The 21,332-nt window shown below is 41.2% G+C and overlaps 1 protein-coding gene across 1 annotated transcript in view; it reads right to left on the minus strand.

Moving 5' to 3' along the window:
• LARGE1 (LARGE xylosyl- and glucuronyltransferase 1) overlaps positions 1–21,332 on the minus strand; it is a 443,593-nt gene that overhangs the window by 227,445 nt on the left and 194,816 nt on the right. Inside the window, exon 6 of the mRNA XM_007449439.1 lies at positions 9,513–9,684. Within this exon, the coding sequence (XP_007449501.1) occupies positions 9,513–9,684 (172 nt within the window). The remainder of the gene's footprint in view (positions 1–9,512; positions 9,685–21,332) is intronic.

Consider the following 21,332-nt stretch of genomic DNA (forward strand, 5'->3'; position numbering starts at 1 on the left):
GGTGAACATTTGTGCGTGGGTTTATCTCTGGGCTTTCTATCCTGTTCCATTGATCTATCTTTCTGTTTTTGTGCCAGTATCATACTGTCTTGATTACTGCAGCTTTGTAGTATAGTCTGAAGACAGGGAGCCTGATTCCTCAAGCTTTGTTTTCCTGTCTCAAGATTGCCTTGGCTATTCGGGGTCTTTTGTGCTTCCATGTAAATTGTGAAATTCTTTGTTCTAGTTCTGTGAAAAATGCTATTGGTAGTTTGACAGGGATTGCATTGAATCTGTAGACTGCTTTGGGTAGTATAGTCATTTGAACAATGTTGATTCTTCCAATCCAAGAACATGGTATATCTCTCCATTTGTTTGTATCATGTTTAATATCTTTCATCAGTGTCTTATAGTTTTCTGCATACAGGTCTTCTGTGTCTTTAGGTACGTTTACTCCTAGGTATTTTATTCTTTTTGTTGCAATTGTAAATGGGAGTGTTTCCTTAATTTCTCTTTCAGATTTTTCATCATTAGTGTATAGGAATGCAAGAGATTTCTGTGCATTAATTCTGTATCCTGCTACTCTATTAAATTCATTGATTAGCTTTAGTAGTTTTCTGGTAGCATCTTTAGGATTCTCTATGTATAGTATCATGTCATCTGTAAACAGTGACACTTTTACTTCTTTTCCGATTTGGATTCCTTTGATTTCTTTTTCTTCTCTGATTGCTGTGGCTAAAACTTCCAAAACTATGCTGAATTACAGTGGTGTGAGTGGGCAACCTTGCCTTTTTCCTGATCTTAGTGGAAATGGTTTCAGTTTTTCATCACTGAGAGTGATGTTGGCTGTGGGTTTGTCATATATGGTCTTTATTATGTTGACGGGTTAGTTCCCTCTTTGCCTACTTTCCAGAAGGATTTTAACATAAACTGGTGTTAAATTTTGTCAAAAGCTTTCTCTGCATCGACTGAGATGATCATATGGTTTTCCTCCTTCAATTTGTTAATATGGTGTATCACATTGATTGACTTGCGTATAATGAAGAATCCTTGCATTCCTGGAAAAAACCCCACTTGATCATGGTGTATGATTCTTTTAATGTGCTGTTGGATTCTGTTTGGTAGTATTTTGTTGAGGATTTTTGCACCTATGTTCATCAGTGATATTGGCCTGTAGTTTTCTCTTTTTTGTAGTATCTTTGTCTGGTTTTGGTATCAGGGTGATGGTGGCCTTGTAGAATGAGTTTGGGAGTGTTCCTCCCTCTGCTATATTCTTGGAAGAGTTTGCGAAGGATAGGTGTTAGCTCTTCTCTAAATGTTTGATAGAATTCGCCTGTGAAGCCGTCTGGTCCTGGGATTTTGTTTGTTGGAAGATTTCTAATCACAGTCTCAATTTCAGTGCTTATAATTGGTCTGTTTATATTTTCTATTTCTTCCTGGTTCAGTCTTAGAAGGTTGTGCTTTTCTAAGAATTTCTGCATTTCTTCCACATTGCCCATTTTATTGGCATATATTTGTTTGTAGTAATCTCTCATGATCCTTTGTATTTCTGCAGTGTCAGTTGTTACTTCTCCTTTTTCATTGCTAATTCTCTTGATTCGAGTCTTTTCCCTTTATTTCTTGATGAGTCTGGCTAATGGTTTATCAATTTTGTTTGTCTTCTGAAAGAACCAGCTTTTAGTTTTATTGATCTTTGCCATTGCTTCCTTTTCATTTATTTCTCATCTGATCTTTATGATTTCTTTCCTTCTGCTAACTTTGGGGTTTTTTTGTTCTTCTTCCTCTAATTGCTTTAGGTGCAAGGTTAGGTTGTTTGAGATGTTTCTTGTTTCTTGAGGTAGGATTGTATTGCTATAAACTTCCCTCTTAGAACTGCTTTTGCCGCATCCCATAGGTTTTGGGTCATCGTGTTTTCATTGCCATTTGTTTCTAGGTATTTTTTGATTTCCTCTTTGATTTCTTCAGTGATCTCTTGGTTATTTAGCAGTGTATTGTTTAGCCTCCACGTGTTTGTATTTTTTACAGATTTTTTTTCCTGTAACTGATGTCTAGTCTCATAGCGTTGTGGTCGGAAAAGATACTTGATACAATTTCAATTTTCTTAAATTTACCAAGGCTTGACGTGTGACCCAAGATATGATCTGTCCTTGAGAATGTTCCATGGGCACTTGAGAAGAAAGTGTATTCTGCTGGTTTTGGATGGAATGTCCTATAAATATCAATTAAGCCCATCTTGTTTAATGTGTCACTTAAAGCTTGTGTTTCCTTATTTATTTTCATTTTGGATGACGTGTCCATTGGTGCAAGTGGGGTGTTAAAGTCCCCTACTATGACTGTGTTACTGTCGATTTCCCCTTTTATGGCTGTTAGCCTTTGCCTTAAGTATTGAGGTGCTCCTATGGTGGGTGCATAAATATTTACAATTGTTGTATTTTCTTCTTGGATTGATCCCTTGATCATTATGTAGTGTCCTTCTTTTTCTCTTGTAATAGTCTATTTTCAAGTCTATTTTGTTTGATATGAGAATTGCTACTCTAGCTTTCTTTTGATTTCTATTTGCATGGAATAACTCTTTCCATCCACTCACTTTCAGTCTGTATGCATCCCTAGGTCTGAAGTGGGTTTCTTGTAGACAGCATATATATGGGTCTTGTGTTTGTATCCATTCAGCCAGTCTATGTCTTTTGGTTGGAGCATTTAATCCATTTACATTTAAGGTAATTATCGATATGTTTGCTCCTATTACCATTTTCTTAATTGTTCTGGGTTTGTTATTGTAGGTCTTTTCCTTCTCTTGTGTTTCCTGCCTAGAGAAGTTCCTTTTGCATTTGTTATAAAGCTGGTTTGGTGGTGCTGAATTCTCTTAGCTTTTGCTTGTCTGTAAAGGTTTTAATTTCTCTGTCGAATCTGAATGAGATCCTTGCTGGGTAGAGTAATCTTGGTTGTAAGTTTTCCTCCTTCACCACTTTAAATATGTCCTTCCACTCCCTCTGTCTTGCAGAGTTTCTGCTGAAAGATCAGCTATTAACTTTATAGGGATTCCCTTGTATGTTATTTGTTGCTTTTCCCTTGCTGCTTTTAATATCTTTTGTTTGTATTTAATTTTTGACAGTGTGATTAATATGTGTCTTGGTGTGTTTCTCCTTGGATTCATCCTGTATGGGACTCTCTGTGCTTCCTAGACTTGACTATTTCCTTTCCCAGATTAGGGAAGTTTTCAACTATCATCTCTTCAAATATTTTCTCAGTCCCTTTCTTTTTCTCCTCTCCTTCTGGGTCCAATTCAAATGTTGGTGCATTTACTGTTGTCCCAGAGGTGTCTGAGACTGTCCTCAACTCCTTTCATTCTTTTTTCTTTATTCTGCTCTGTGGTAGTTATTTCCACTATTTTATCTTCCAGGTCACTTATCCATTCTTCTTCCTCAGTTATTTTGCTATTGATTCCTTCTAGAGCATTTTTAATTTCATTTATTGTGTTGTTCATCACTGTTTATTTGTTCTTTAGTTCTTCTAGGTCCTTGTTAAATGTTTCTTATATTTTCTCCATTCTATTTCCAAGATTTTGGATCATCTTTACTATCATTACTCTGAATTCTTTTTCAGGTAGACTGCCTATTTCCTCTTCATTTATTTGGTCTGGTAGGTTTTTACCTTGCTCCTTCATCTGCTGTGTATTTCTCTGTCTTCTAATTTTGCTTACGTTACTGTGTTTGGGGTCTCCTTTTTGCAGGTTGCAGGTTCGTAGTTCCCATTGTTTTTGGTGTTTGCCCTCAGTGGGTAAGGCTGGTTTAGTGGGTTGTGTAGGTTTCCTAGTGGAAGGGACTGGCGCCTGTGTTTTGATGTAAGAGGCTGGATCTTGTCTTTCTGGTGGGCAGGCCTGCATCCGGTGGTGTGTTTTGGGGTGTCTGTGAACTTAGTATGATTTTAGGCAGCCTGTCTGCTAATGGGTGGGGTTGTGTTCCTGTCTTGCTAGTTGTTTGGCATGGGGTGTCCAGCACTGGAGCCTGCTGGTCATTGAGTGGAGCTAGGTCTTAGCATTGAGATGGAGATCTCTGGGAGACCTCTTGCCGATTGATATTACAAGGGGCTGGGAGGTCTCTGGTGGACCAATGTCCTGAACTAGGCTCTCCCACCTCCGTGGCTCAGGCCTGACACCTGGGCGGAGCACCAAGACCCTGTCAGCCACATGGCTGGGTCATCCTGGAGAAGATGGACTGAAGCCAGGAGAAAGCTAGAGGATAGAAGACCTGTCAGAAAGCTTGTTTGATGGAATCAGGCAAAGGATGGTGACATTCTGTACCCAGGCTCTACTCACAAAGTGGCAAAGGGTGCCTCGAGATGCCGAGCACACACTTCCACCTTTTTCCACTGACTGACCTTGTTCAGCAGTGCTGAACAAGCCAGGAAAATGCCCTTGGCAGATGTCATATTGGGGCCCCAGGTTCAGCTCCAGAAGCCCACTTTGCTGCAAGTAAGCCTTTGGCCTCTTGGATGGCCTCTGGGGCAAGGCACTGCTCCACTCACCATACCTGTTTTGAGGCCAGAACTTGACACTATGGCAATAGGGTCTTCTTAAAGGGAAGGCGTTTGTCCTTATGAATACAAATAGTATCCTGACTATTCAGCATGGCTTTCTTCCAAAAGCTTCAAATTAAGGCTGCACATTTATTATTTATGCTTTCCCAACAGCTTCCCCAGATTGCTAGAATGAGATATTATTTCCAAATTTTTATGTAAAACTATGGCATCCAGGGGTCAAGCTGATTCATGATCGGCAGCCACACCTTAACTAAGATGCAGACCCTGCCTCCCCGGTGATGGGCATGCCCTCCTCCATGCCATCAGGAAGCCTGGAGGGGACGCAGCAGGTAGCAGAGAGAGCACAGACTCCAGAGCCAAACAGTTTGGGCTCAGCCATGCTGTGCAATAGCTCTTTGATCATGGGAAGTTATTTAACCTCTCTTGGACTCAGTTTATTTTGATTTTCAAATGTGCAAAGCTTCTAGCTCAGTACCTGGAACAGAAGTATTTAGGAAACAGTAGTTACTTTCCCTTTGCTTTACAAATACTCATTTTATCCGCCTGCCTCCTTCCCATCTCCCACGTGGATGTCCAGTTAGGTATATTTCAAATTTAAAAATGCCCCAAACCAAACTCTTGATCATCCCCCATAACCTGCTCTTCTTGCGGCCTTTTCCATCTCACAGATGCCACCTCACCCTTCCAGCTACCTTGGGGCATCCTCCACTCCTATGTCTCTGCTTCCCACATCCAATCAACAGGATATCCTGACTATCTGACCTTCAAAATGTACCTAATATGATGACGTCTTTCACACCTACTGCCACATCCAGGTCTGAGTCCACGACATGGCTCACCTGGATAATTGCAACCATCTCAGAAATAGTTTCCGTGGCCAGGATGATCCATTAAAAACGTAAATCAGATCACAACACTCCTCTGCTCAAACCCAGACATCAGCTTCCCATATCTCTGAAGGGAAAGACAAAATCCTCCCACTGCCCTACAAAGGTCCCCATGATCTGACCTCACCAGCCTCCGCCCCTCTCTTGGACTCACTCTGCTCTGTTCTGAACTCCATCCGAGTGCTCAAATAAGTCAGGCCACATCACTCCTGAAACTTCACACTTGCCGTTCCTTCTGGCTAGGACACTATTCCTACCCTTCCTCTAGAGGACAGCTGGCATGCCTGTCGTCCCAACTTCTTCAGATTTATGTCACTTTTCATGTAAGACCTTCCATTATGACCCTATATGAATATTAAAATAACACGCACGCGCACACACACACACAGAGGCATCCCTTATCTCCTTTCTCCAATTTCCACCTAAGCATTATTCACCCCCTAATACACTATATATTTTATTTTATTTTATTTTTTTTGGTTATCGTCTCTCTCCCCCTATTCACATATACACTCAAATGAATAGGGACTGAACTTGATTTATTCTTGCAACACTCCCAACAGCAAACTACTTGGCAGCTAGTAGGAGCTCAGTAAACGTGACTCCTAATTCTAGCCATCAGTGGCGTGTCTGATTCTTCCTATTAAGAATCAGAGGCTCTGGGCTTCCCTGGTGGCGCAGTGGTTGAGAGTCCGCCTGCCGATGCAGGGGACACGGGTTCATGCCCCAGTCCGGGAAGATCCCACATGCCGCGGAGCGGCTGGGCCCGTGAGCCATGGCCGCTGAGCCTGTGCGTCCGGAGCCTGTGCTCCGCAACGGGAGAGGCCACAACAGTGAGAGGCCCGCGTACAGCAAAAAAAAAAAAAAAAAAAAATAGAATCAGAGGCTTTGAAAATCCTCCAGCAGTTGGAGCACGCTTGATAAGGGTGCAGATGCTGAGGGGGGAGCATCTGCAACTTAGGTGAAGTCAGGGCTCAGGGAGCACGTGCACATCCCCAAGAGGCACACAAAGCTGCCTAAGGCAGAGGCTGAGGATGGTCTAAGTCCTCACTAAACAGCCTCTTACTAGGTTCTCCACATAATGACTTTAGGTAAGGGCGATTTCACAGCATCCTTAAGGAGTCAAGCCTACATGGGACTGAACACAAGAGCCACTGCAGCCCCAGGTAACTAGCTGTTCCAAACCAGAGAAAAAGCAACAAGGCCAAATTGCATCAACATCACTCAAAATGTTTACAGTGAAGATGTCAACTGCGATTGCCTTTATGAGAGGGGAACTCTCCCTCTTGGATCAGCGCATTCTACATTTATGGGTCTGTCCCAAGGGACTTTCTTCCTGTACCATGACCTGGCTTCTAATCATTCCAGTTTAGAAAGAAAGAACCACACACACACACACACACACACACACAAAACAAACCCTGTACAAAAGAGTACCATATGAAAAAGATAAGAGCTTACTTATTTTCTTTTCACTTCCATATTTTCCCAGAAAAGTTAGGGTGGGCATGGGAAAACCTCAGATGTTTTATACTCCTTTGATGGTGATAGATAAACACGGAACACAGTATGCCTTGTTTGTGAGCTCCTTGAAGGCAGGTGTCCTGTTCTAACAACAGCATCTAATATATTCCAGTGGAGGCCTGACTGATGCTAGAAATGAACCAGTGAGAGAATGAACAAATAAACGAAGCCTATTAAATCAACTCCACGCATTCAAATTTCCCCTGCTCTGACCCTGACCCATATATTCTGCTCTGCCCCAGAAACTGCCTTGAGTCTCAGAGCCCTCCAGATCCAAATCCCTGGGCCAGCTCTGGGAGCAAGAACAGCCTCGGGAGCCTTCCCTTCCACGGATGATATGGGACTGGTACGATTTAACACCAGCATTATTACCATTGTTATGATTGGCGACAGAACCCCACCAGCACTGTGGCAGGTCCTGGCTGGAACAGAATAAATGTGAGTTCCTAGTTACAAGGCTACAATCAGTGGCCGACTGTTCCAGGGATTTAGTTGAGTTACACTTATCCAGGGGAGACTTGCAGTTCTGAATGAATATTTCAGGTTGAGTTTCTTGGGAAGCAGACTCCAGGATGGGAGTGAGCACGTGGGAGGTTAATTCAGGGAGAGCTCTTGGAACAGTACCTATGAAAGGGAAGGAACACCATCAGGACAGGGCAGAGGGGGGCATGGAGCTGCCAGGCAGACTCCAGGGAAGGCTACAGTGGATCCTGCAAGATTCCACATGCACCAGGCAGTCCATGCTGTGGCGCGCCCCAGGAAGGGGGCGTAGCCCCAGGCAAGGTGACTCTCTTCGCCTGAGATCATCCCGAAAGGGGGCTGAGAGCTGAACCCATCTGCAGGCAATGCTCCCAGCAGCTGGAGGAATAAGCCCTTTATTCCAAAGGGGAATGTGGGCACCCACCGCACACAACCACTACTCTTATCCAGCAAGACAGACACAATCATCACCTCTGCTGTGATACTGACCCAGCTTTAGCCCCTTCAGGAGAGGTGATAACTCTCACTCCCCTTCACTGCTCATCTTATAGCCAGAACCGACTCCTTATAGCCAGTGATACCCAGTGGGGATGCGATAAGTGCCTGTTGAATAAATACATCACTGAATACTGAACATTGGCATGAAAATAGGAATAAAATATTGGGGTTGGCCCAAAAGTTCGTTTGGGTTTTTCCGTAACACCTTATGGAAAAACCCGAAAGAACTTTTTCGCCAATTCATCCACATAACTATAGAAAAACTGTCCCCAGTGAGTTCAATGTAATCGGAAAAAACAAGCAGACCTGATAGGGGGACTTGAAAAGAGATGCACAGGGAAGCCAACACCCACAGGCATTCTGGTCTCAGCTCCGGGTAGAACCTTGCATCCTACCAAGCTTCTGTTCCTTATTTGTGAAATAAAAAGACAGATCCAAACATTCTATGAAGAAGAGATCAGAAAGCTGAGACACACTCCATTTCAACAGCTTTGCTAAATGATGTCTCTACTAAGTGTCATTATTGACAGGAGTAAGGAAACTTTTGATCCTGGCAAGGAAGAGTCCAAGGGTCAGAGTGTTTCCCCCCATGGTGTGCTGAGGACTTTTTTCAATTACCCCAGAGCTGGGAGGCCCCCAGAAGGAAGCAGGCAGAGATTGGAGTGGGTGAGGAATTTACTCTTCTGTCCGTGAACGAAAACAGAAACCAACTGGAATATCCTCTGATTCATGAAAATGCTGTGATTTAAAATCACTAAGCAGTATTTCACTTTCATAGGAATAAGGAGCTATAGAAAAGAGGCAGGAGGAATTTTAAACACAGAAGCCAGAAGAAAAAAAATCTCACTGCCATATTTATCTCTCATTGTATTTGTCTAATACTGAGAATATAAAATTTAAAAATTATGCAGTTTTAAGGAAGACCCCTGGAAGAGGGGTATTAAATAATAGTCCAAGGTTTGTGCTAACTTGCCACTTCTCTCATGCATCCACACCAGAGTTATGTACACCCATCGGGCTCACAATTTCCCACCTTATACTCGCACATACCCTGGGGCAGTGCCAAGAGCTACAGGAACTAACTAGATTAGAAGGAACGTCTTAAAAAGCCAAACTTACATACTTCTTTAAAACGAGAAACCACAACATTAATGGAAGCCATAAGGACATTTGCAAACACTCTATAATCAATATCCATCACCACCACCTCACAGGCTTTCCCGGCAATCAAAGTATCATTTGATAAAGAGAGAATACTGATAAATGCATGTCTCCACACCAGGAAGTCAACTCAATTATCTGCATACAAAATACAAACATTCGATATTTGTCTCTTACCAAGCAATTCAGTAACCCTCAATTGGGTTCTTCCTATGAACACAGATCTTACCTCTTCAATTATGAAAAAAACACAAGCAAATTCCAGTTTAACATGTTTCAAATGGCAGTACTAAAACTGATGCTCAACTCTATTTATAATTCCTTGTCTGTTTCATTAGAATGACCTCGTTAAGAGTTGACCTCACATTGGGAAAAAAAAAAAATCACTATTCTTGACATGCTGACACCTTCAAAGATACCAGAAAAAAAATGAGCTACCATTACCTTTGAACTTGTGGAACACAGCCCAGAGCTCTGCAATATCGGTGGCAAAGGTGATGTCTGTGTCAAGGACGATGACCCTCTCCAGGTTGGCAGGAAGAGTCTTGGTGAGGACGAGCTTCATCAGACCGTAAATCCCAGAGTAATGTTTGTTGGGGATCCAGGAAACTTCAGACTAGACAGGGCAGTGAAGAGAGAGAGCAGGAGAAAGGAAAAAAAAAAAAAATCACTGCATTAATTTCTTTGTATAACCATTATAAATAGTGCCTGGCACATAAAAAGCATTGAATAAAAATTTGTTGAGTAAACGAATGAATATTTTCTTAAAGATCTGTTCATGTAACTTCATGGCATATGAAGTTCTTTTGGAAGAAAATGTATCCGAATCAAGGGAGAAGGAAAGTAATGTTTATTAAATAACTATCACATGCAAACACTATGCTCAGATTTAAAAAAAAAAAAAGATTTTTGTTATTATACAAATTATACAGGCTCATTGGAGGAAATAAGAATATGCACAAAACAAAAAATAAAGGTTTCAAAAATTGAATCATACTATATGTATATTTTGCAAACCTAATTGTTCCTGGGTAGATATATTTCTTTCAGTCATATTCCATTTCTGTGTCATTAAAAATGACTATTCAATGGTATTGTTACACTTATCTATTTTGTTAAAGCTGTAATGGAGCTGGCCATCACCTTAAGATCTGAGGTCTGAGGACTTCGAGTAATTCCCTCCAGTGGGTTTTATATAACTCTTTTTCCTGTAAGCCTTGGCCTTGGGAACTCAGCTCACTTTCCTCTCTCCCCTGAGAATCTGCCTGAACTGAAGCTTGGCAATCATCGGCCCATGCTGCAGAGCCATGCTATTTAATCAGACCTTTGATTAACTTATTCATCTATTTTGGTTACCATCAAAGCAGGAGAGCTTGGTGGAGGCCGAACACCAGCACGTTGGGTTAAGCCGCCGAATTAGATGGCTCCAGCTTCTGACTTTAGTTTTTACACACACGCAAGGCACTCAGATGCATTACAGAACAGTAGGACTACAGGAATAAATTAATCTCAACATGAGCCCAGGACTGAATGTCGCCCCAAGTCCCCGACTTAATACATAATCAATTAAGTTAGAGTGTTCAGTTAGAGGTAAAGGAAGCATTTGAATGAGTTTGTATTCAGAAAGAAAATCCCAGAAAGAAAACTAAGGAATCTACAGGGGGAAAGAACGTGTGGTGAGAAGCAGATGCATTTATCATAAATGGCTCCTTCTCTTAGAAGTAGCATGGAACACGCTCTGCCTCTGTCCAACTCCTGCTCTTCCCCCTGAGTTCCAACTTAGAAGGTATCACCCTCCAGCCGCCCCTCCCCGCTGCCCCAGGCTGGGCGAGGGTTCCCAAAGCAAGGTGTTTCCGTTCTTCCAGCACAGCAAGCCATCATGCTGTGTCTAATTTTCCATGTCTCTCTCCTGCTCTGGACTGGAACTCCTTGAGGCAGGGACAATGTCATTTGTATTATGGTAACAACATAGTCATTTCTCAAAAAATGTCTGATCACGTGCATGACTGCAAAGTTAGCCAGGCCTGGGTTCAAATGCTACCTTTGGCATTTTCCTCAACTAGGAGAAGAGGTATCTGTAATTGCTAGGGTCCAGGTCAGCACAGTACACTGGAAGAGGCACAGCTTGTTGAGCCCCAGAGCCTGGGCTTTAGCACCAGTTCCACTTCCAATAAGCTGTGTGACCTCAGGCAAGCCATTTAACCTCCATGAGCCTCAGTTTTCTCATCTGCAAAATGGGAGCTTAAGACACTCACATCACAATATTGCTGGGAGGATTACAAAGCATCCAGCATACGTAAAGCCCACTTCCCTTCCCCTAGTGAATGTGTGCCAGCACTACCCAGGCTCAGATGATTCAGGATTTGGAGCGTGATAAGTTATGGTACCTTTGACAGTAAAGGGGAAGCAGGGAATAGAGATGGCTTTGACAGGGAAAATAAATCACCCACCTATTTTTCCTATATTTCTATATAAAAGATTAATAAATCACAAACTGGGATCTACTGGGAAACGTGAAGCCCCCTCTGGTGGATCTCCAAATTGGACTGCACATCCTTGGTTTTAGGAGGAAAAAAAAAAAATGGGTGGGAGTGGTCACCCATATAACCTTTCGGGGCACTCTTCCTGGTGCAATCTACACTGCTACGGATCTCACTTCCACCCTACAACAAACTTCAGTCCAACCAGGGACGTTAAGTCTTGGGGTCAACGGGGAGAAGTCCAACCTCAGAGGCAAGGTGCAGAAACCTGGAGGGCATCATGCAGACCTATCCCAGGGTACCCTATAGAAACACCACCGCCTAGCCAAGCAATATCCTAGAGTGTTCTTCATCACTCAGCACACGAAAGGGTTCATGTAATTAAAACAATAATAAGAATGAAAGTTAGGTTTATGTTAATGGAAAGATTATTATCCTTGCAATGGCTGTTAATAATTCTAAGCAGCATGTTCTGACATTTAATTAGCAAAAAAATCCAACTGTGCTCAAGAATACCACCTAATGTACTTACATAAAGGAACAAAAGCAATCCCAGGTTTTAAGGGTTTCTGTGTAAAGTAGGGGGTGGTGGATGCTCTCAAGGGGAAATTCACCTTCCCAAAGTGGCCAGTTCCTTGGGGGAATGGACCCCAAGGGGAGTTTCTGTGAAGTGCTGCAAGTGATTCTAGGGTTCATGTGATGCTGGGGGGTCCAAAGAAAAGTTACTCAGGAAATCTGACCAGAACAGTGACTTGAGGATGGAGGTAAAGGGCCGACAGAAGACACATCCCCAAAGGTGCGGGCTTAAAACCCAGGGCGTGAAGGAAAGTGATATCTCAGGGGTCAGGCTGGTTTCTGACCTTTGATAAACAAGGGAAAGCAGGGAAACAGGCTGGTTTTGTCAGGAAATGATGCCCATTTCTTCTTTTTTTTTTAATTTTTAAAATTTATTTATATTTTTAACATCTTTATTGGAGTATAATTGCTTTAAAATGATGTGTTAGTTTCTGCTTCATAACAAAGTGAATCAGTTACACATATACATATGTTCCCATCTCTCTTCCCTCTTGCGTCTCCCTCCCTCCCACCCTCCCTACCCCACCCCTCTAGGTGGTCACAAAGCACAAAGCTGATCTCCCTGTGCCATGTGGCTGCTTCCCACTAGCTATCTATTTTACGTTTGGTAGTGGATATATGTTCATGCCTCTCTCTCAAGCTCTTGTCCCAGCTTACCCTTTCCCCTCCCCATATCCTCAAGTCCAGTCTCTAGTAGGTCTGTGTCTTTATTCCTGTCTTACCCCTAGGTTCTTCATGACATTTTTTTCCCTTAAATTCCATATATGTGTTAGCATACGGTATTTGTTTTTCTCTTTCTGACTTACTTCACTCCGTACGACAGGCTCTAGGTCCATCCACCTCACTACAAATACCTCAATTTCATTTCTTTTATGGCTGAGTAATATTCCACTGTATATATGTGTCACATCTTCTTTACCCATTCATCCAATGATGGACACTTAGGTTGCTTCCATCTCCTGGCTACTGTAAATAGAGCTGCAATGAACATTTTGGTACATGATTCTTTTTGAATTATGGTTTTCTCAGGGTATATGCCCAGTAGTGGGATTGCTGGGTCATATGGTAGTTCTATTTGTAGTTTTTTAAGGAACCTCCATACTGTTCCCCATAGCGGCTGTATCAATTTACATTCCCACCAGCAGTGCAAGAGTGTTCCCTTTTCTCTATACCCTCCAGCATTTATTGTTTCTAGATTTTTTGATGATGGCCATTCTGACCAGTGTGAGATGATATCTCATTGTAGCTTTGATTTGCATTTCTCTAATGATTAATGATGTTGAGCATTCTTTCACCTGTTTGTTGGCAATCTGTATATCTTCTTTGGAGAAATGTCTATTTAGATCTTCTGCCCATTTTTGGATTGGGTTGTTTGTTTTTTTGTTATTGAGCTGCATGAGCTGCTTATAAATTTTGGAGATTAATCCTTTGTCAGTTGCTTCATTTGCAAATATTTCCTCCCATTCTGAGGGTTCTTTTTTTCTTGTTTATGGTTTCCTTTGCCATGCAAAAGCTTTTTCAGTTTCATTAGGCACCATTTGTTTATTTTTGTTTTTATTTCCATCTCTCTAGGAGGTGGGTCAAAAAGGATCTTGCTGTGATTTGTGTCATAGAGTGTTCTGCCTATGTTTTCCTCTAAGAGTTTGATAGTTTCTGGCCTCACATATAGGTCTTTAATCCATTTTGAGCTTATTTTTATGTACATAGAGAATCCCAAAGATGCTACCAGAAAACTACTAGAGCTAATCAATGAATTTGGTAAAGTAGCAGGATACAAAATTAATGCACAGAAATCTCTGGCATTCCTATATACTAATGATGAAAAATCTGAAAGTGAAATCAAGAAAACACTCCCATTTACCATTGCAACAAAAAGAATAAAATATCTAGGAATAAACCTACCTAAGGAGACAAAAGACCTGTATGCAGAAAATTATAAGACACTGATGAAAGAAATTAAAGATGATACAAATAGATGGAGAGATATACCATGTTCTTGGATTGGAAGAATCAACATTGTGAAAATGACTCTACTACCCAAAGCAGTCTACAGATTCAATGCAATCCCTATCAAACTACCACTGGCATTTTTCACAGAACTAGAACAAAAAATTTCACAATTTGTATGGAAACACGAAAGACCCTGAATAGCCAAAGCAATCTTGAGAACGAAAAATGGAGCTGGAGGGATCAGGCTCCCTGACTTCAGACTATACTACAAAGCTACAGTAATCAAGACAGTATGGTACTGGCACAAAAACAGAAATATAGATCAATAGAACAGGACAGAAAGCCCAGAGATAAACCCACACACATGTAGTCACCTTATCTTTGATAAAGGAGGCAAGAATATACAGTGGAGAAAAAACAGCCTCTTCAATAAGTGGTGCTGGTAAAACTGGACAGGCACATGTAAAAGTATGAGATTAGAACACTCCCTAACACCATACACAAAAATAAGCTATTTCTTCTTAAACGCATTGTTTTTAAGGAGGCATTGGGATCCTCCCGTAATGATCACAACAGAAAATACTATCTAGCATTTGCTGAGTGTTTACTGGGTGTCAGGAATTTTGGGAAGAGCTTTCTACGTGCTACCTTATTTACATCCCTTCCAACTAGTCTAAAGGTCAGATATTATTATCTCAGTACCTAAAATTTGGGGGATGAGGGCCGAGTCCTTCCCCTTACCTCATATTTCAGTCCCCCAGCCCTAGATATTCTACTTTGAAATGATGCCAGTGTTTCTTTCTTCTTCACCCTTCCCGCAGCCCCGGGCCTATTCAGACGTGCTCTCTGCTCCTGGATTAGTTACTGGAGGGCCATAGCCAAGCTCCTGCCTCAACCCAGCCAAATCTATGTTCGTCAAGAAGCAGCTTTTCAAGGCAAGTAGGTACAAAGACTTTGGAGTTGGAACCTCCTGGCTTTGAAGTCTCTCTGGGCCTTAATTTTCGCATCTGAAAAATAGGGATAATAGTAGCATATTCTGCTCCCTTCCTAGGAAGTTGCTCTATTTGTAATCTGGAAGTTTCCTCATTATCCTGGAAATATTTATTACTCAAAATACATTTCTTATCCCTACCAACATTTTCCTACAGATTACAAATCACCGTGACCCATTTTTTTTAATTAAAAAGGAAAAACCATCCTAGCCGCAGAATGTCTGAAAAGTCATTTGCCTTTCATGTCGTTTCTGAGTGGTTGTCTTGGCAACCAACCTGTATGTTCAGAACATAACTGTTGAGAAATGGAGGGTGAGGAGCTCGGATAAGGTGGGGACTCCGGACAGTGCCACGGGGGGTCATGAACTGAGCATAAGTTTGGGAGTCTGAATGGCCAGATTCCCACTGGTAGGCTCATCTCCCTAACCCTCAAACTCCTCACCCATAAAATAGAGAACATAAATACAGATCCCATGAGTTTTGAAAAAAGCATTAAATGAGGCAAGAGAACTAAGGGGCCTGGTTCAGTGTTCGCTATATCATAAGCGCTCTATATTAGCTTTTCAATTGGTTAACAGCACGCACTCCAGAGTCTGACTGCCTGGGTTTGAATCCTGGCTCCATCACTCACTGGCTGGGTCACTTTGGGCAAGTAACTGAACCTTAATGTACCTTTGTTTTCTCGTCTGTAAAATGGGCATCCTCACAGAACCTACTCTATAGGCTTTTGAGAATTCTGATGCTATATATAGGTACTGGCTATTATTTTTAATTGTTAATATTGTTACCAATTATATTTAGAGCGACAGAAAAGATGAGATTCTCACCTACTAGATAAAGTCATCTGCATTTGTATTTGCCCTTGCCAGCAAAAATATGCTCCAGTTTAGCTCAGTTGGAATCATTTAAATCAGCATTTACAGAACACTTAATATGGGTCAGGTACCAAGGAGGGGCTAGGGACCAGCATTCACAATGAATAAAACATGGCTGGTGCTTGAGGAGTCTATGGTCTAGTGTGTATATTCATTATCCTTTACTGCATAACAAGTTACCTCAAGACACAGAAGCTTAAAACAGCGATACTTATTACCTTGCACAGTTTCTGTGTTAGGAATTTGGGAGCATATCTGCTGGGTGGCTCTGGCTCAGGATTCCTCATGAGGTTGTAGTAAGGACGTCGGTTGAGCCTACAGACATCTAAATGCTTGGGATCTGCTTCAAGAAGGCTCACTCCTACACGCCTGGGATGTGATGCCGGCTGTTAGCAGGAAGCCTCAGTTCTTTGTCACATGGACCACCCCCATAGGGCTGTCTGGACGCCTTTACAACATGGCAGCTGGCTTCTCCCAGCGTGAGTGATCCCAGAGAGAACAAGAAAGAAGCTAGGATGTCTTTTATGACTTGGCCTCACAAGTTACATGGTGTCATTTCTGCCACATCTTACTGATTATACAGGTCATCCCTGGGCAACATGGGAAGGGACTAGACAAGAGTGTGAGTACCAGGGGATGGGATTATCGAGGGCTATCTTGGAAACTGGCTACCACATCTGTGATATTACGATGGTAAGAACGGGACTACGACACCTCCAGGTGTACATATAGCAGTGATCTAGAAGGAGGACAGTCAAGGTGGGGTGGCTGGAAGGGAGGGAGAATAATCAGAGATGTCTGGAAAAGATGAGCTTTACATTTGATCTTGACAAATCAGGTGAAAATTGAGTTTTTCAAATATTGGGAGAAAAGCAGGATGGGAGAGGTATTATAGTATCTGTGAAGGCACAGAGATATAGACAATCGTGTATGTGTGTATGTGTGTGTGTGTGTGTGTGTGTGTGTGTGTGTGTGTGTGTGTGTAAAATAACTACAATCTGATATGTCCAGATAAAGCTTGAAGCTGGAAGTGATGGGAAAGGCTGTGGGGAAGGAGGAAAGGGTGAGACGTTAGAAAATACTGTATGAAGTATATGGAGAATATGTATAAAGAACTCTGGCCAATACCCTAGGTCAGTGGGGAGCAACAAAAAGGTTTTCATCAGCAAAGACACATAATCTCAACTGTATTTTTGGAATATACTCTAGCAACCCATAGAAGAGAAAGATTAATAGAAGGCAGTTTGATGGGCATCAAAACCTTGGCGGACGCCTATAGAAAATGCAGATTCCCAGGGCCATACCCAGAGGTGATGATTAATCAGGTTTGGGGTAGGGCCCAGAAATCTGTATTGTTAACCAGATCTCTATATTGTTAACCAGATCTCCATGGAATTCTTTTTTTTTTTTTTTAACTTCTTATTTTATATAGGAGTATAGTTGATCAACAATGTTGTGATAGTTTCAGGAGTATAGCAAAAGTGGTTCAGTTATACATTTTCCCATTTAGGTTGTTACATAACATTGAGCAGATTTCCCTTTGCTATACAGTAGGCCCTTGCTGGTTATCCATTTTAGATACAGCAGTGGACTACACCCTAAGAAACAGTAATTTAGGAGATACAGTAGGTACTGTATTTCTCAAGGCCTGTTGGCTGAATCATTTATATTGGATCACCAACCAGTTTATTGTCAGAAACAAGATATATAATAGCCCTAAACTTAAAAGTCCCACCTGAACTTGACAGGGCTGGATGTATAGGGAGAGAGGATCTTTCTCAAAGACTAACAAAAGAAAGTGTTGGTGGAAGATCGTCATGACCCTATGCTTCATGGCATGAAGGTTTCCTGGCTGTTCTACTTTCTAAACTCAGAAATCCCATTTCGGCAAAAGCAGCTCTAGGTCGGCTCCTGTGAAATTCTGAGTAACCAGTACCAACAGGAGAGCTAAGTTACACATTTCACATCTTCCCACAATGGAGTCTTGGAGGAAAACCTTGTAAGAGCCCTAAGTCGGTCTTTACAGGTAACAGCAATCCTACTAGGCATCCATGAACATTTATTTAGAAAACAAAACCCCAGCCCAAAGTGAGTTATCTGGCTTTCACCTGAAATGTTCATTATTCAGAAATCTACTGAGCAGCCATCTTCCACAAGCATAATTAATTCGAGAATGATGACAAAGGCACAGTGAATCAAGAGGAATGTGATCACGAATCTATAAACATGTTCCTCCTCATATCAGTGGCAACAAAACCCCTTCCTCTCATGCCTGTCAAGAAGCATCCTCTATTTAGCTCTGTGAAGCTTGGGGGGATTGGTCCCTGGAGCATTTATGGATCGTCTGAACCTTTCTGAGTACTTTACATTATGAAATGGAGCATTTCAAAGCACTGGGAGTTCTGATTTGTGAACTGGACTGTTACAGTGGTTTAATTTCCTGAAATATTGCTGCCTTCTTAACTAATAGATTTTTCAATGCACTGAGGAGAAAACTGCATTAGCTCCTGAGTAGCACGGACTTATTATTTCTAGAAGCTGCAATTCTTCTTATTACAGTGCGCGGTATGTATTTATGTATGTCTACTTAGCGCAGTGTCTGACACACAGAGGCACTCAATGAATAGTTTTGAAAAACCAAAACAATACAAGTAAACAAGCAATGCTGACTGGGAACCATTCCTTGTGAGGGGAATACACTGGTGGAACCGCTTCATTCATTCATTCAAACACCAGATGAAGGCCTGGAGGGGAATACAGTGCAGTTTGGGGAGACAGAAAAACAATGTCTAAAAGCATTATTACAGCATTCCCATTAGTAGTTTACCTTGATGGGGGCTGGAGGAGATAGGGGAATGGAATGCGAAGACATCCAGGTATCTTTGGTGATACTGTTCTAGTTCTAAGCCAGATGGTATGGTGTTTTATTGGTTTATATCATAACCTCTTTATCTTCAGTCTTCAACTGTGTGTATGTGCCTGCATGTACAGAACCAAGGGGCAAGAATGTGACGTAGAATGAACCCAGGAATAAAGCGGACCCAGCTAAAAGTCACACACACACACACACACACACACACACACACACACACACACACAGCCAGCTCCTGCTAAGAATGGAGACAATCATTTTTCCAGTAAATGCAAAGAAAAAACCACTCTTTTCCGCTTACAATAAACTACTTTTTAGCATTCATTCTTCTTATTTTTTCTTTTTTGATATTTAATTTTTGAGCTTTAATGGACATTAAACATGACATAAACTAAGGATTTAGGTATAAAATACCTATTTTTGGAGGTGCATTTTAAGATTCTGAAAGGAAGTTCAAGATACCATTTATGCTTCCTTTCATTGTTGTTCTGCTTATCTATTTCTACATTACCACCATCTCATATTCTTTTTTTTTGAATTTTATTTTTTTATACAGCAGGTTCTTAATAGTCATCCATTTTATACACATCAGAGTATACATGTCAATCCCAATCGCCCAATTCATCACACCACCATCCCCACCCCTCACCGCTTTCCTCCCTTGGTGTCCATACGTTTGTTCTCTACAGATGTGTCTCAGTTTCTGCCCTGCAAATGGATTCATCTGTACCATTTTTTTAGGTTCCATACATATGCGTTAATATACGATATTTGTTTTTCTCTTTCTGACTTACTTCACTCTGCATGAAAGTCTCTAGATCCATCCACAACTCTACAAATGACCCAATTTCGTTCCTTTTTATGGCTGAGTAATATTCCATTGTATATATATACATCTTCTGTAGTCATTCGTCTGCAATGGGCATTTAGGTTGCTTACATGACCTATTGCAAATACTGCTGCAGTGAATGTTGCAGGGTATGTGTCTTTTTGAATTATGGTTTTCTCTGGGTATGTGCCCAGTAGAGGGATTGCTGGGTCATATGGTAGTTCTATTTTTAGTTTTCTAAGGAACCTCCATACTGTTCTCCATAGTGGCTGTATCAATTTACATTCCCCAAAACAGTGCAAGAGGGCTCCCATTTCTCCACACCCTCTACAGCATTTGTTGTTTGTAGATTTTGAGGATGCCCATTCTAACTGGTGTGAGGTGATACCTCATGGTAATTTTGATTTTCATTTCTCTATAATTAGTGATATGGAGCAGCTTTTCACATACTTCTTGGTCATCTGTATGTTTTCTTTGGAAAAATGTCTATTTAGGTCTTCTGCCCATTTTTGGATTAGCTTCTTTGTTTTTTTAATATTGAGCTACATGAGCTGTTTATATATTTTGGAGATTAATCCTTTGTCCATTGATCTATTTGCAAATATTTTCTCCCACTGTGAGGGCTGTCTTTTCGTCTGTTTATGGTCTCCTTTGCTCAGCAAAAGCTTTTAAGTTTCATTACGTCCCATTTGTTTATTTTTGCTTTTATTCCCATTACTCTAGAAGGTGGATCAAAAAAGCAAAAAAGATCCTGCTGTGATTTATGTCAAAGAATGTTCTTCCTATGTTTTCCTCTAGGAGTTTTATAGTGTCCAGTCTTACATGTAGGTCTCTAATCCATTTTGAGTTTATTTTTGTGTATGGTGTTAGGGAGTGTTGTAATTTCATTCTTTTACATGTAGCTGTCCAGTTTTCCCAGCACCATTTATTGAAGAGACTGTCTTTTCTCCATTGTATATCCTTGCCTCCCTTGCCACAGATTAGTTGACCACAGGTGCGTGGGTTTATCTCTAGGCTTTGTATCTTATTCCATTGATCTTTATTTCTGTTTTTGTGCCAGTACCACATTGTCTTGATTACTGTAGCTTTGTAGTATAGTCTGAAGTCAGGGAGTCTGATTCCTCCCGCTCCGTTTTTTTCCCTCAAGACTGCTTTGGCTATTCGGGGTCTTTTGTGTCTCCATACAAAGTCTAAGATTTTTTGCTCTAGTTCCATAAAAAATGCCACTGGTAATTTGACAGGGATTGCATTGAATCTGTAGATTGCATTGGGTAGTATAGTCATTTTCACAATATTGATTCTTCCAATGCAAGAACATGGTATATCTTTCCAACTGTTGCTATCAGCTTTAATTTCGTTCATCAGTGTCTTAAAGTTTTCTACATACAGGTCTTTTGTCTCCCTAGGTAGGTTTATTCCTAGGTACTTTATTCATTTTGTTGTAATGGTAAATGGGAGTGTTTCCTTAATTTCTCTTTCATATTTTTCATCATTAGTGTATAGGAATGAAAGAGATTTCTGTGCATTAATTTTGTATCCTGCTACTTTACCAAATTCATTGATTAGCTCTAGTAGTTCTCTGCTGGCATCTTTAGGATTCCCTATGTATAGTATAATGTCATCTGCAAACAGTGAGAGTTTTACTTCTTTTCCAATCTGTATTCCTTTTATTTCTTTTTCTTCTCTGACT

This window comes from Lipotes vexillifer, unplaced genomic scaffold (genome assembly GCF_000442215.2).
Source record: "Lipotes vexillifer unplaced genomic scaffold, Lipotes_vexillifer_v1.1 scaffold374, whole genome shotgun sequence".
NCBI lineage: Eukaryota > Metazoa > Chordata > Mammalia > Artiodactyla > Lipotidae > Lipotes > Lipotes vexillifer.